Here is a 15234-nt window from a genome sequence, read left to right on the forward strand (position 1 = left end):
TGTTTCATGTGATACTCGTATTTAATATGGAAAGTTATCTTATGTTGCAGTGCCAATGATTTTCACAATTTTTTTTTTTTTTTTTTTTTTGGAAAGAACAGCGAGTTATTGTTCAATTTTTAATTATTTATTTTTATATAAAAACTACATTAGAGAAAAATATAATTTTGATGAGAAATCATAAATAAAGCAAAATTCTTTATTCATATAAAATTTCGTCATTTTCTTTCAAAAAAAAAAAAAAAATTCCTTCTTTGATAATAACTGCATGTGCTGCGAACATGAATTTTGGATTACAGGAAAATTTTTATTTTTTTGGTAATAAGATCTTGGAAGAATGGTAGTTAGAAAGTGAATGTAGAAAAGGAGTATGACTAGTAGGAGATCAATTGACTTCTTCGAAATGATGCCTGCCAAAGCCATCTCATCATCACGAGCAATGTCACCAAAGGAGAGCTGTATTTTTAATTACATCACATGTATGTGAGTAAAGTCATCAAGTATTTTTCATTTTTGATTGTTTTGTTGGTGAGACTCAGATCCAAATCAAACCCCAAAACTGGTTTGGTTTATAAGGGCCCATTGAGCATCTCGATATTCTCTGGCCCAAAACAATGAAATCGAATATGGACCATTTTCTTTTCTGTTCATATTAAAAATAAAAAATTTGCCATATAGGACAAACAACAAGCAACTAAACTTACAGGACCAACTAAACCTTAAAAGGAAAAGAACTCCAAGTATATTCTTTTATTTATTTAATAATAAAAGAATTAACAAATATGAAGTATCAAAACTGAATATAAAGATGGCAGAATTAATGATTAATACAATTGGATAAAATTAAAGAGAGGAATTTACAATTAAGACAAGAAAGAGTAATTATGCAGAATGTAAAACAAAGTCTTCTGCGCAACCGATGGCTGTATTCTTTTCTTTTCTAGTTAACCTAAAAAACAATAGAGCCTTTCTTTATCGCATGTATAAGTCAAGAGTATCCGCCTCTTCTTTATGTTTGTATTCTTCATGTATATTTTCTCACAAGGCACTTGACTTCTTCCACACAACCAGGGAATTGAGGAACTCCATGACCTACAACATTCAGAAATCAGGAAAATTGTTTTCTCAGAAAAAAATGGTGTTACTTGCTGAAAGATTCTCTCTGTTACAAGAAAAGAAAAAAAAATAATAATAATTTACCTCTGATGGATCTCTGAGAGAATAAAAAGCATTTGTTTCCTTAGGCACCGATGACACTAAAATGCCATAACCGCAGTTCCTCTCTCTCAAAACCTGTTGCAAGTTCATCAGGTTAATATATATTCGCATCACTTGTCAGAATACCAACGTTAATTGTAACTTGCTTGTTTTTTTTACCTTGAATGCATCTTCATCTGTTCTGTCATCTCCAACATAAATTGGAAGCACATCGTCACAATTGCTTAGACCTAAAAAGCCACAATTGCTATTCTACGTTATTACATGGTAATGATATAAAGTTTAGCTTTTCTGTAACAAGCTACTTAAATAAATAATGATAGGGTATAAAAAGGTGCTTACCAAGTGATTCAAGTAGAAATGTGACAGCTTTCCCCTTGTCCCAATTGATGACAGGCCGTACCTCTAAAACCTAATTGTGTTAAACAGAACAGAATTTAAAACAAATAAGTTTCTGGTGCAACCTCCGCCAGTTGGTAAAACTCGAATAAAGATCTCCAGGAGCCTGTAAATCTCCATGAACTGCAATGGCTATAAAGATTACCTTCCTCCCATGAGTCAATCTCAGCCGGGGATAGTTTTTTATGACATTATCAACGCATTGTGCAACTACTGTCCAACTCTACAAATAAATTCAAGAATGTAGAAATCAGAATTAGAAAGCAAAGGAAATAGTAACTTCTGTTAGACAAGAATGAAGAAGTGCTACCTGCTCATCCACGTTACGGTAATGTACAGATACACAGAATTTGTTGTTTTCAACTTTTGCTCCTTTGATGTCTTTAATACTCTCAACGAGGGAGCTATAAACCTGCTCAAGTCAATAAACCCAAATGCTAAATAACACTAGAAAATAACCATGGAATAATTTTTTAGAGGGGGGGAAGCATAATTCATGCTTCGTGCACTAAAGAAATTTACATACCTCATCAATCATGGGCAAGAATTCACTAGCTGGTTGGAACAAATTAACTTCCTTCCCCTAAACATAGGAGAAATCAGAACAAAGAAATACAACTAAAACAAGAAAAGCTATAATGTGACTTTTTTTTTTTACACAGCTCTACCTGTTTGTCAGTAGACTTGATACAATTTGGGTGGTCATCAGACACGGATTGTCTGACAGGGCCCATGATGTCCATTCCATGACTACCCGCATAGTAGAGTTCTTTTAGTCCTACAAACTCATACACCTGAATAACAAAACCAACCAAGAAGAGATGAACACAGACAAATGCAAAAAATTACCATTGAAGTTTAAAGTGTCATTGAATTGTTTAAAATAAGCCTGTCAATTACCTTATCACGGCTTCTTCCACTAATTATTGCCGTTGGGAAACATTTTGCCACCTTCCTGACAGCAGAACGCATCTAAAAGAATTGCAAGACCACAGTTACTACAACAGACATGATTGGAAAAACAAATGAATTGTAACTGAGGATTTATTATCCATTTCTGAAAATAATTCTTACAGCATTAGACATGAAGGCACAGTCAGGGTTGTCAACAATTGGTGAAAGGGTCCCATCATAATCAAGAAACAAAGCTATTCTTTTGCCTTTTGCAAAGTTCGAAATTTGCTCAAATGACGCAAGAGCTGATGGATATTTAAGCTGCATAATCAGAAAGTTGTGGGTGACCACAAATTAATCATTAAAAATTTGTCAAAGATAACCTGCTTGTCAGCTTATCAGGAAAGAGGATTACCATCCAGGTGCGATAGGCAAGATCAGTGTCAGATGTGGAAAGCTCATTACTGAGACCCTTGGTTAGTCTCTTGTGAGTAGGAGATGAGGATATCATTGCATCAAACCACACCCCAGTTTTCTTCCTAGGGATTAGCAATAAATTTGACGAGAAAGCTGCTCCCGAAGGTGAGCATGACAACATACTCGAATGAACACCCAGCCTCGACTTGCTTATGGGGGCAGGGTCAGTTAGAACAGGAGAAGTGTGAGTGGATTTAAGGTCCATTGGATCCAGAATTGTTAAACAGATTTATGGGTGCAGACGAATATTTAAGATACAGAGATGAAGTAAAAATTGACGGTGGAATATCGATGCAATCTGAAGTTGAAGAAGGTTTCAATATGAAATCTCAGAAGTCTCTTCACCCAACCTTTTTATCAATGAAAAACCACCTCTTCAACGTTTTCTTGTCACAACTAGTTGGCAAGCAGTCCATCAAGCAAAGCAGACCTGAACACTGATTGTCATAAAAAGCTGTCAGTCAGAATGAAATGAATTTTTTATCAGAACACTTTCAAAGAAAGCCAAATTCTAGTTACCCAGAGGCTGTCATCTCACTAGTCAAAACACGTATGTGCATATGAGAAGATCAAAATATGCAACCAAATATCCCAGTCCAATGAGGAGATTACTTTCTCAAAAATCGTCAAACTTCTGCAAAGAAAGGTGAAACAGTTAAGAAATGCACTCCAAAACAAAGCATATGGAGAAATGAGATGCACTACACTTATAGATAACCTAAATGTTAAATTTGAATCCCTGCCTTACAAAATGATTACAGAAAGCTAAACAATCAGACAGAACATGAATTACAAAATGGTGATCAAATAGGCTTTCACACATGATATAGCAAATGATATAAATCACTCACAGAATCAATATGCACACAACAAAAAACAATATGTGAATGGCCACTTATGATTGGCCAAGTAGTCCTGTTAATAGGAATACTTAATACACAGATTTATAGCACAACTTAATAATTACAGTTGATTTTTTTTTTTTTTTTTTGCAAATCTAAATGGAGGGACTAATTGGGAAGCATAGCATAATTTCCATCTTCTGTGACATCACGCTGTTTGCCGCTTTTACATGAGTAGTCATAACGTCAACAAGATATAAATTAGTTGTTAACAGAAAGGATGAAAAAGCCACAGATCTATCCTGATTTCTGCTGTCTTTTTCCTTTTAAGTACAAAATTTTTTTGATTTCCATCACTGTTACTGAAAGCACATATCTTAATATTTTCTACGGCACCAGAAAAACATTTAATTTCAATGTTCTTCTGACTTCCCAATTTATACATTCAAAAACAGAGAAGCATCTCAATTTCACTTTTCTATGAAGCGAAAGGAATTGAAAACGAAAATCAAGTGGACCTAACATTATTACGGCTGCACAATTAATCCTCTGACATGCATAATATTTCAAGCTTAAACTATCAAAACTTATCTTCCTTTTGTTTCAACTACCTGAAGCACAAAATTATGGTCCTACTTGATACTGAAATAACACTAAAATATTCATGCTGCTTTAACAAAAAAAAAAAAAAAAAAAACGCAAGAGAGAAAGATAGCTTAAATAAGCATATCTTAAACATCGACCTAATAAGAAAAAGAACATATAATTATATAAAAGCAAGGTAGTGACTAAGGGGGGGAAAAAAGAAAGCCTGAAATATTCTTTTTTTCTAGTTTAGAAAATCAACTCTAAATTACCTATAGCACACAAAATAATGAATAAACAAGAAAACTAAAGCAAATCTACAGTTAAAGAAAGAAACAAACAAAAAAAACAGTGTTCAGAGCTCAAACTTGGCCCACATAGTATATATATGGCAGAGAAAATGTTAGCAATCTGGTAGTTGTGTACAATAAAATGCCATTCAGACCCCACATAGGGCTGAGAAAGCATTACCGTATGCAACTACACATGATGGGCCTACATACAACCATGGGAATCATTAAACATATGGACCCAACTCGTAAAAAAGACTCAGCAATGATATAGGTCATTATAAATGCAATAATAATAATAATAATAATAATACAAAATAAAGATATCTCCATTGTTTTATTGCTATCATACATTCTACTGTGACCACAAACATCAAAATTTCCAAAAAAAGTATCGAGTGAATATCACATGCTGTGGCGCAATACGAATCAAACCCCATTAATAGAATCAGTAAAAATAACTAAGGTCAAGATTCAAAGCAATCAATTTGGAAAGCAAGATATATATTATTCGACGATTTGAAAAGTATTCTTGTTGCAACTTGAAAAAATTGACATTTGACCAGTCTTTTACAACGCGAACTAACACTGTAATTGACATATGATATGTTCTCAAAAGGGGGAAAATCAAGGATAAAAACAAAAAAGCATATCACGTCATTGCTTAATCAAATACAGCAAGAGATAAATAGCTTCGAATCAATGTTGAACGATATCAGTTTTTGCGGTTGGGGAAAAAAACTAAATTAACCAGTCATGTACCTATCGGTCAAACCAGAAAAACCTGCATATAACTAAAAAATGAAAATAAAAAACGTTTTAACATAAATGAACAAATAATATGGACATAAAAAATTAATCTAGAAGAGAAAGTAGCAAACAGCAATTCAATTGAAAAGAAGAAAAAAGTAAAGCAAAAGGACGATAAAGGAGTACAGAGAGAAACACATACATATACAGAAAGCAGGGTCAAAGAGAAAGTCTTTTTGGGGATGTTTTAAGCAGACACGAACGAGACGGCATTTCTTGCAAAAATAGAATCTTTAAAAAGAAGAAAAGATTAAAATTCGACGTACCTAATCTTTTAGAGGAGCTCTAATACCACAGGGGAATTGAAATACGGAACTCAGAGCAATCGTCAGGAATGCAGGTACCTTCAATAACCACAAAAACAAAAAATCAGTAATGGTAACTAACCGGTTGAAGTCAAAATAGAATAAAAAAAGCGAGATTAAGTAACCTTAAAAAAAAAATTTGATTCTTCAAATGCCTCTTTCGAGCTGTTTCTCCGAAACAAAATGATGGAGGCGAAAAGGAAAGCTAAAGAAAGCTGTGCAGAGAAAAACCCTAGAAATCGCAGAGAACAAGAGCGAGAATCAAGCAAAAGATTGTATATTACCAAATCGATGCAAAACCGAAAGACGCAATACAGAGGTCGAAGGAAGTTTAGCCTAAATGGGTGCCTGGGGTATTTATAGAGTTTCGATTTTGACGAACGTGTTTTATAAGGCAACTCGGTTGTTGAATCAGGAAACACCGCAATTAAAACTTTAAAAGACGACGCCCAGACGAGAGTTAATTTTAGTGAAACACGCGCCAATTATTGCTAAGAGTAATTGCTGATGTTCGTAACGCGCGTCGCCAGGAATGGATTCAATTTTGATTTGCTAGTAACTGAAAGAATCAAGAAAATTTTTTATTCAGTTTTGTGACTGATAAAAAACAATAAAAACGGCCAAACATAGTGGACCCCGGGGATCTTAGAGAAGACACGACACGTGGCATCGACGACTTTGCGGCCAAGGCGCGTGTCGACACCTATGAGTGAGTCGATGCTGACGTGGCCACGTTTCAGGTAGGGGCCCGCCGCTTAAGTGCTGGGCCGGGTTTAGAAACGTGTAGTCCTTTTCATTAACAGAGTAACAGCTGGGTGATCGTCGGTGACGGTGGTTGTGAGGAATTAAAGCCAAAGAGATGGTCCCACGTGGCAGATTGCATAGGTGGTAGGTCCCGATTTTCTAAAATACGAAAACCACACGATTATATGAGATGGCACTAGATGGGGATAGCTTGAGGTTCAATGCTTAATATAAAAGAAGATGGCCACACATATTTTTCCACGTGGCAGAAGATGAGATATGACGGGACAAGAACTGAAAGGCAATGAAACTCACTTCTCTTTCGCGAAGGAGCATAAAATCCATATTTAACCTCTCCACCTAATAATTGATAGGTCCTGAAAATTGCTTAATACTCTTGGTGATAGGAATATAATATTTTCCACACAAAGATATAGTATTTAATAATAAGTGCATATACGACCTGACAATAAATCAGATTCGAATTATCCTTTCTCAATATTCAAAAAATATATATATAATATTTATATTATTATTTTTAATGAAATATAAATGTCTATTAGCACTTAATTAAAAATCTACAAATGATCAAGCTATTATCAAATTCCAATTATATATCAGTTTTGTTTTATTTGGTTGTAAATCTAATATCAGTTTGCAACTTAAAAAATATTAATAAACTATTACTCAACATCATATAATAAAATTTGAATGTAACATCAATAATAATACAATTGAGCATATGAAAAATAAATTTTATCGATTCACATAAAAAATATCTATTTCGATCGATATGAGTGAACTTATTTAAATTAAATTTCATACAATAAAATTAAATTTATTTTTGAAAGAATTCAAAATATACATTCTCTTATGAATATTATTATTATTATTATTATTTACTAATTCTTATGGCATCCAATGAATAGGTGCATTTATCTCTTTTTAAATAAAATGTAAATTATATAAAAAAAATAGAAAGGAAAGAGGCAGAAGAAGAAAAGAAAATAAAAAAGAAGTCGTTGCGTGGGCTGAGTCTGAGCTGTCGACAAAGTTTTTCTTTTTTAATATATTTACTTTTTTGGGTTCAACTAAAAAGGAAAAGAAGCAGAGCGGAGTCAAAGATGTTGACAAGAGGAAATAAAAAATGGAAGGAAGTAACCGCGAAACGATGAAAATTTTTCCTTCGGTTTTCGAGGGGCTGTGTGCTGTGTGCGGTGGGAGGTGGTGGCCCACCTATCAGTTTGGTTGGTTACCGAATCTTCCATTTCAACGCCGTAGGTTATGGTAAAGCGGAATCTCTCTAATACTTATTTCTTGGACGGTCATTTTCGCTTTACTTAAAAATTAAGAAAATACAATTAAATTGTATATATTTTTATAAAAAAATAAAAATAATTGATTAAATTATTTTTTCCGTGGTATCAGATTAAATTTTAAAAGTAATATAAAATAATTAAACTATAAATTTAACTGAATGAATAGAATAATCGGTAGAATATTTATTTTCTTATGTGTAAAACTTGAATATAAGATTTTATTAGATTAGTCCATTTCTAAAATATATACAAAACCTTCTAATTACAACCATTTTCACATTATAATTAATAAATATTTTGACTACAAGGTATCTATTAGTCTTAGATGTACATTTTCAACTGCACAACAAAATTATTTTTTATTTTTTTTCGAATTTAACTCTATTGCTTAAAAGTAATGTCATAAAAAAATAGGTTTATAATACTACTACATGACAATATTACCTGTCATGAATGATTGCATTTGATTTCTTATAAAAAATTAATTATCATCGGTGCTGTTGTTATCATCATTTTATAAAAATAATTATTTCTTTAATTATTAATTAACATGTTTCACGTACGTGTATATTATATTGGTAATGTAAGCTTCCTTGAAATAGCATCTTGAAATTAAAATTGTGTTTATTTTTTTTTTAATGTTCTAGAAGTGCAAATTCAATGGTCTGACCACTGTAATAAGGAAAGCGAGTAATTATAGCATTGATATGGGCGCAATCTGTACAGACCAACCAACCTGAAATGGCATCTTTCGTGTCATTCATATAATAATACTTATAATATTAGTTAAAAAATTAAGGACAATAATTCTTAATTTCGAAGTAATATGCTCGTTTTGACTTGGATTTAGTTTCTAATGTCTGCCACGTTAGAACAATCTGAATCTTGCAAGGTAGCTTATCAAAGTAATTACAAAGAATTCAATCAGAACATGCCTAATTGAATTATTATTCAGTTTGTCATTGCGGTAATGTAACGAGTGAAAAATTAGAGTTTGAATTTTATTTTATTATAAAAATTTTTACCAATTTGATAAATTAATAAAAAAATGAGTATTTGAATAAATTTAAAGAAAATAATTATAAGAAAACCGAATAAAATATTAGAAAGTGAGAACATAAGGCAATGACGTAGATGATGAGGTTGTACTTGGTAATATAAACATGTTTTCTTGTAAGAACAAATAATTAAAAAATAAATGAAAGGTTAGGCGCTTTCGCATTGGACAGCTATGTGGACCACAGCGCAATCACTCTTATTGTAAAACTTATTTTTTTATAAAAAAGAAAAATAATATTAGAGATACTATCTGATTCGTTCATACACGGTCCAAATTTTGTTTATAGAAATTATATTCATTTCGTGCTCAACGTTTTTCAAACCATGATTGATGAAGAAATATAATTTTATTTTTATCAATAAAGAATTTACTTAATTCATAGGTTATGGTTTAAATTCTTAAATGTACTAAATCAATGATTTGGTCAAATCAATATAGAAAAGAACGTTAAAGACATTATTTAAGAAGTTCTTCATTAATTTAAAATTAAAATATTAAAAACCAATTTCAATCCTAAAACGTTAGATTACTGATTCATTGAACTAAAATCATTAATTAATGAATTGGTTGGGTAGATAAAAAATGATGTTAAAGACACTTTATTAATAAGTAATAGAAAATAGTATATTTGAATAAAGAGATAATGGTAATAAATGAGTGCCATTTTTTCTTTGGTTTTGTATTTAATGTGTTAGCAATAATTGATATAGAAAAATAGTGGTCTATAGCAAGAAAAACTCATTCCAAAAATTTGATTGTGAGTTGAAAATGAAGATAAAGAAAGAAAGCAAAATTAAAATTTAGCCTTTATAAGTTTGAAATTAGAACTTTAAATATAAATTTTAGTCCTAATTTAATATTTTGAAGACTCTGAATCACCGATCTGTTTAATTAAAATTATCATTTTATGAAATAGTCAAAAGAAGTGTTAAGAACGCTACATTAATAATAAATAATGGAAAATAGATTCAAATAAAGAGTTAATGGTAATAAATGAATGGCATTAATGTGTTAATAAATAAGAAAATGATGTAGAAAATAAATATTAGTGGACTGATCCCTTTCGCAAAAGTCCATCATCGAGCCAAGCAAGCACCAGAAGTTAGTTTAGAGATGAAGTCAAGTGAAGCTATTTGGTTTTATTTTCTGTGAAAAAAACTGAATTGAATTAACCAATTTTTGTCAAAATTAGATAGTTTTCTAAGATTGGATGGAAATCCAGTTATTACAAAATAAATTTTACGCGTCTTTGTTTAAATCTATAATTTATTTTTTTTAAAATATTTGTCCGGATCCTTTCATTTTTTTTTAATATTTTAATTATTTTTCAATATAACCTTACAATTTTCTATTAAACATTATTAACTTATTGTATTATTTAACAATTATAATTAAATATTTATATTTGTGATTCAAATATCGATAACCAGAAAATTTTTAAACCAAATAATTGTTAAATGATTAAAATTGATTATTGAGAACTTCAACGTTGAATAATGTCGACTCCAATAGCTGGTTCAAACCAAAACTGATGATTGGATGTCAATTTTAAAAATCAGTTCGGAAAAGAACAAATGGAAGAGCAGAGCAGAGGAGATATTTTCTCAGTCGGAAGTTAGAAAGAAAGTGCTGTATTTTTCTTCCTACAGACCGCAGCCGTGGGATCAGGGAGGCAGGAACTCGCGACTCAGGACTAGTCAATGTTGGAAAATGAGGTGCCCTGAGTCCATCCCTGTATTCAACTATGACAGCTGAAAGCAATTGCAATTGCAATTGCAGACAAAGGAAAGCCAGTGATATGTCCAAACATGCTGAAACAAGTGTCCTTTTTTACCTGTCTATATCAAAACGCAGTTAAAGCGTTCCGATTGTTTCTGGCTCGTTCACGCGATATACCGTTTGCAGATCCAACAAAAACGGTTGGAATTTCTATTCTAAACGCATAACCCCGTCAACTGGGGCTCATTTGCCCCTTGAAACTTTCAACAAGTGAAGAGAAAAATAGAGCATTTTTTTTTTTCGAAGGATAAATTCAGCAGCGAAACAAACTCTTTCATGTCTCAGAAAATAAAAAAAAAAATTGTCATTGAGCACATTCATGTGAACTGGAGATGGAAATAATTATAACAACAAACTACTACAGCCTTATCAAACACAGTGAAGGAAGCTTTCAAGAGGAGCACAAGAAATCTACAAACATTGCACAGCAACAGGCCAACTAGTTCAAATCTGCTCCATATGTCTCAATACAACAACAAAATGTCTGGACACCAACTAAACCCAAACCCGAAAAAAGGGACAATCTTTTACAAACTCATGTAGTCACAAGCACGCCTCAGAAGGGACAGCAGCCCAGCATCGAGTCTCTTCAATCTTCATTAATCATTTGCACAACTTGAGCCACTCCTGCTGCTATTTCCTTCTGAATGACAGCATCAGGCATATCAAATGTCCGTCTTTTCATTGAAAATAATTTCCCAGGAGGCTGAGGGTCCACCACATCAAGCATTGCCTCCAGCTCATCTACCATTGACCTTTTTGCACCTCTCACCATCAGATCAGCTCCCTAAAATTGCAACATGTCAAAATAACTGATGAACCGACATCTTTGGTTACCATGTTTTGGGAGATGCGGGTGCAAGGATGGGGCAGAGGTCAAAAAGTACTAACATTTGGTCAAATAGATACTTCATACGGCTCCAAGATGTGTGATAATACAAGATGACTCATATTAGACAATCTAGATGATAGAAAGAAACCAGCATCAAACGCATGCTTCGTCAGCTATTCATCATGAAAATGGGACACTTGATGCCCAATCAATGGCAGTTATTTTTTCTTTTCGGACCAAAAGGTCAAGAAATTTGAAACAAACAAATGCATTAAAACACTTAAAATAAGAAAAGTCACGTTCTTCTTATTCTAAGGTCTGAAAGAAGAGAAGTAAAATTAAAAGCCATTTGAAGGTGTGTTAAATTTTGGTAAGTCAATTAGAAGTGCCTGATCAGCCCATGTTTATGGAAGCCAGAAGTTCTTCTGGCCCAGGCCCAAAGCAGTTTTTGCAGGTTTCGGCTCAAGCCTCATCTGCCTTCCCACCCTTTCTCGATGCATAGCTTAACAGTCATATGGATTGTTTAACAAAAAAACTCACTGTCCCAAAAAAAATCTCACTTTCTATATAAATCAAAGTATTCCTACCTTCTAATTGAGAAAGTATAAGATTTTGAACCTAAGCCTCCTTAATGCCAAACCATGCATCTACCTACCTCCCCAGCCAAAGCAAAAATGGAATTTGTTATTGCAACTGAACATCGAATCAAGAAATTTAAAATTCTTGACACCAACTTTGTCTGCCAATGAATTGATCAGGATACGCGTTTATTTCACATTTCCATTACCGTCTTTCAAAGAAAGCTATGCATCCAAACCAAGGGTGCATTGAACCAAACTTCTAAAGCATCCTATTTGGAATAATGGAATTTCAAAAATCCACAAATTTGTTAGATTCCTTCATTTCGTTGAGAAAAAATAAGCCGTAATAAATTCTATAAGGCTTCAATTCCACTATTTTAGAAGAAAAAGAAATCCCACCTCAGAGGTGAGATTTTCTCTATTATATCATTTTCTACTAATGATGGAATTTAAAACCACCTAATTTTATTCTAAGAATAACCTTCAAATACATGGATTACATTTTCTAACCAAACGATGAAATGTGAAATTCCATTGATTTCACAGTCCATGGAGGAGGGCAAGAGAATGTGAGAACCAATGGGGAAATCTCCAGCAGCCTTTATATCAAGATTTTAATTAATGATAATTTAGTGGTTTGGCTATTATTTGTCGAAGAAGAAGCATATTAAATAAAGGCCAAGTAGCAAAGTTCAAATATTATTCACCTCTAAAAAAGAGAACAAGATAACAATTTGAGACGGATGAAAAAGAAAAGTAGGAAAAAATCGGATAGAGGGAGTATCTAAAAATAATAAGCATTAATAAATTTTATATATACTGATATATAAAATGTATTCAAAAATGAAGACTCCAACCATAATCTTTTTCTTGTAATAAAACTATATGCAAGTGATCAAAAATTCAATCTTTAAGGAAGAGCGTAGCATTTAGAGGTTAAACATATTCCATTCATTTCTGCTTTAGGGCGCATTATTTTCTGTTTTGTTAAAAGTACTAGTATTATTAGACTTCATGAATCTTACATTTTACTATTATTTTCGCTTGAAGAAATTTTGCATTTATTTGCTTAAATTCAGTTTGGGTGGGGGCACCAAACCAAAATATTAATTATTATAATTTATGCAATAGAAACTCAATTTCAATAAGGCAATTGCCCCCACTGACTAGTGACTACAGGACAGCTCTGCCCCTGTTTGAAATTGCACCTTTATGCAGGGATCATTGAACCAAAAAGTTTGCCATCTACATCAATTAACCTAATTTTCAAATAAAATTAACCAACTATAAAACAATTCCAGCAGTTGAAATTTAAAAAATATGCTCAGCCGTGCAATTTTCTAAGTCTTGGGTACTTAACAAGAGACAAACTTTAATTATGGGGAAAAGTCCATGCTGTGGAGAAATTGGTAGGTATTGGTAGGTTTACATGACGAGATGCAATTAGGAAAATAAAATCTTACCAACATTACATAATTAAATAATAAATAGAGAAACAGTGTTACCTCAATGGCATCAACTGTGAGGAGCAGGACAATAATTTTCTCAGAGAACCTCTGGCGCTCCTCCGCATCACGAGCTATTTGTCTACGGTAGGAGAAATTATTGAACAATGCTCTGATCTCCTTCAACTTGGCCTTAGCAATAGCAAGCTCTCTAAGAGCTCGAAGAGCCTTTGATCTACGTATTAGATATGCTCTGAAACTCAGCTGGATCAACAATGCAGCATCTTCAGGAGACAATTCCTTCTGCTTTCCCTTGAGAATCCTAGATACTCCAGCTCTCTTTGCAAACGCCTTCCCTCAAATATAAATATGGTCAAATAAATTACTTGAATACGTTGAAATTATCACTAAAGAGGAAAAAAACGGAAATGTCATTTTCATTTGAGAGAATATAAATCAGTATTTAAAATGCAAGTCGTTTTACCTGCCTCAGCACCACAACCCCATGATCATTGGGTTCCTCAATCTCCACCAACCGCACGGCATTATCTGTTTTCTTCTCTTTCTTCTCCTTCTTATCCTTCTTATCTTTTTTCACTGATCCGCTACACTCGTCCCCATTGCCCCTGGATATTTCGTAAGTGTATTTACGAGTTATCGGTTGCTCCTCATCTTTCCCCTTAATCTCAGCAACCCATTTGTAGTTCTTCTCAATTCCCACCTTCTTCTCCTTCTCTTCTTTAGTCTTCTTTGCTTCTTTGATCTCCGCAGTCCACTTGTACTTCCTTTCTACCGGCCCCTTGATCTCTGCTGTCCATGTGTACTTCCGGTCTCCACCGCGGATCTCTGAGCTGAGCAAGCGGTCAAACCTAGACTCGAGAGCGCTGACTCGATCACATAAGGTCTCTAAGAACAACTCGGTCCCCAGTCGTCGCTGGACCCTCTTGTAAGAGTAAAACGATGGCATTTTTTCGATTTGGATCAGATCCGACACTGGGTCGAAGAGCTCAAAGGGAGTGGGATTAGGGTTTAAAAGATCAAGAGCAAAACTGAGATCATCGTGTTCCTCTTCTACTAGGAATGAGGGAAAAGCTAGAGCCTTGGGAGCTAAAACAGCTTCTCTAACAAAGAGCGAGGGGCAGTGAGACTCGAGAATCTCGATTCTCCGGAATCGGCTCATGGTTGCGACGAGTTGAAACAATAAGCACAATGAGTCAAGTTAGACTTAATTGAACGAGTTTTGGCTCCAGTGGATGCTCACTAAGAGATAAAGATCATCAATTAAAAGACACTTTCGAGAAAAAAAAAGACAAGCCCGTGAGCAGAACGAGGAACAGAACAGTCAAAAAGTGGGTGGCAGGGTAAATTGGGAATTCAACGGCGCTAAATCAACTGCGATATTTAAGAGTGAGCGGAGTGGATATGGATCTTACTAGGTCGATAAATGGTAGAAAGTGTTGTTCGCCGCATATTCGTGCGCGGAAATGTACAAAAATGTCCACGTCATTGTCAAAGAATTACATAGACAAGAGAATCTGGTAGTGCGATTACACATGGGAGGGCTACTGTGCGAAATGAGATATATGCTCTGTGAGTCGGACCCCACGTGATCAACAAGATACAAAGTCAATTATGGACTGGGCTTCCTTTTACC

At 33.6% G+C, this 15234-nt stretch overlaps 2 protein-coding genes across 5 annotated transcripts; both read right to left on the reverse strand.

Moving 5' to 3' along the window:
• Positions 1-817: 817 nt before the first annotated feature.
• ATTPPA (Haloacid dehalogenase-like hydrolase (HAD) superfamily protein) lies at positions 818-6177 on the reverse strand. Of its 4 annotated transcripts, none has more exons than XM_089715603.1 (14): positions 5946-6177; positions 5782-5859; positions 3527-3619; positions 2927-3425; positions 2692-2832; positions 2518-2589; positions 2286-2411; positions 2144-2200; positions 1928-2029; positions 1763-1840; positions 1561-1630; positions 1378-1448; positions 1201-1293; positions 818-1092 (listed from the first exon to the last, which is right to left on the reverse strand). In XM_089715603.1, the coding sequence occupies exons 4-14, from the start codon at positions 3191-3193 to the stop codon at positions 1039-1041; spliced, it is 1131 nt and encodes a 376-aa protein (XP_089571729.1). In that variant the 5' UTR covers positions 3194-3425; positions 3527-3619; positions 5782-5859; positions 5946-6177; the 3' UTR covers positions 818-1038. The 4 variants fall into 4 exon arrangements, with proteins under 4 accessions (XP_089571729.1, XP_089571727.1, XP_089571728.1 ...); XM_089715601.1 differs by having other exon boundaries at positions 3508-3619; XM_089715602.1 differs by having other exon boundaries at positions 3527-3622.
• Positions 6178-11044: 4867 nt separating this feature from the next.
• BAG7 (BCL-2-associated athanogene 7) lies at positions 11045-14894 on the reverse strand. Its single transcript, XM_012235050.4, has 3 exons — positions 14065-14894; positions 13641-13931; positions 11045-11509 (listed from the first exon to the last, which is right to left on the reverse strand). Exons 1-3 carry the CDS (start codon positions 14758-14760, stop codon positions 11312-11314), a joined length of 1185 nt encoding a protein of 394 aa, XP_012090440.1. The 5' UTR covers positions 14761-14894; the 3' UTR covers positions 11045-11311.
• Positions 14895-15234: the final 340 nt, after the last annotated feature.

This window comes from Jatropha curcas, chromosome 10 (genome assembly GCF_041381405.1).
Source record: "Jatropha curcas cultivar XTBG-Jc1 chromosome 10, XTBG_Jcur_1.0, whole genome shotgun sequence".
Lineage (NCBI taxonomy): Eukaryota > Viridiplantae > Streptophyta > Magnoliopsida > Malpighiales > Euphorbiaceae > Jatropha > Jatropha curcas.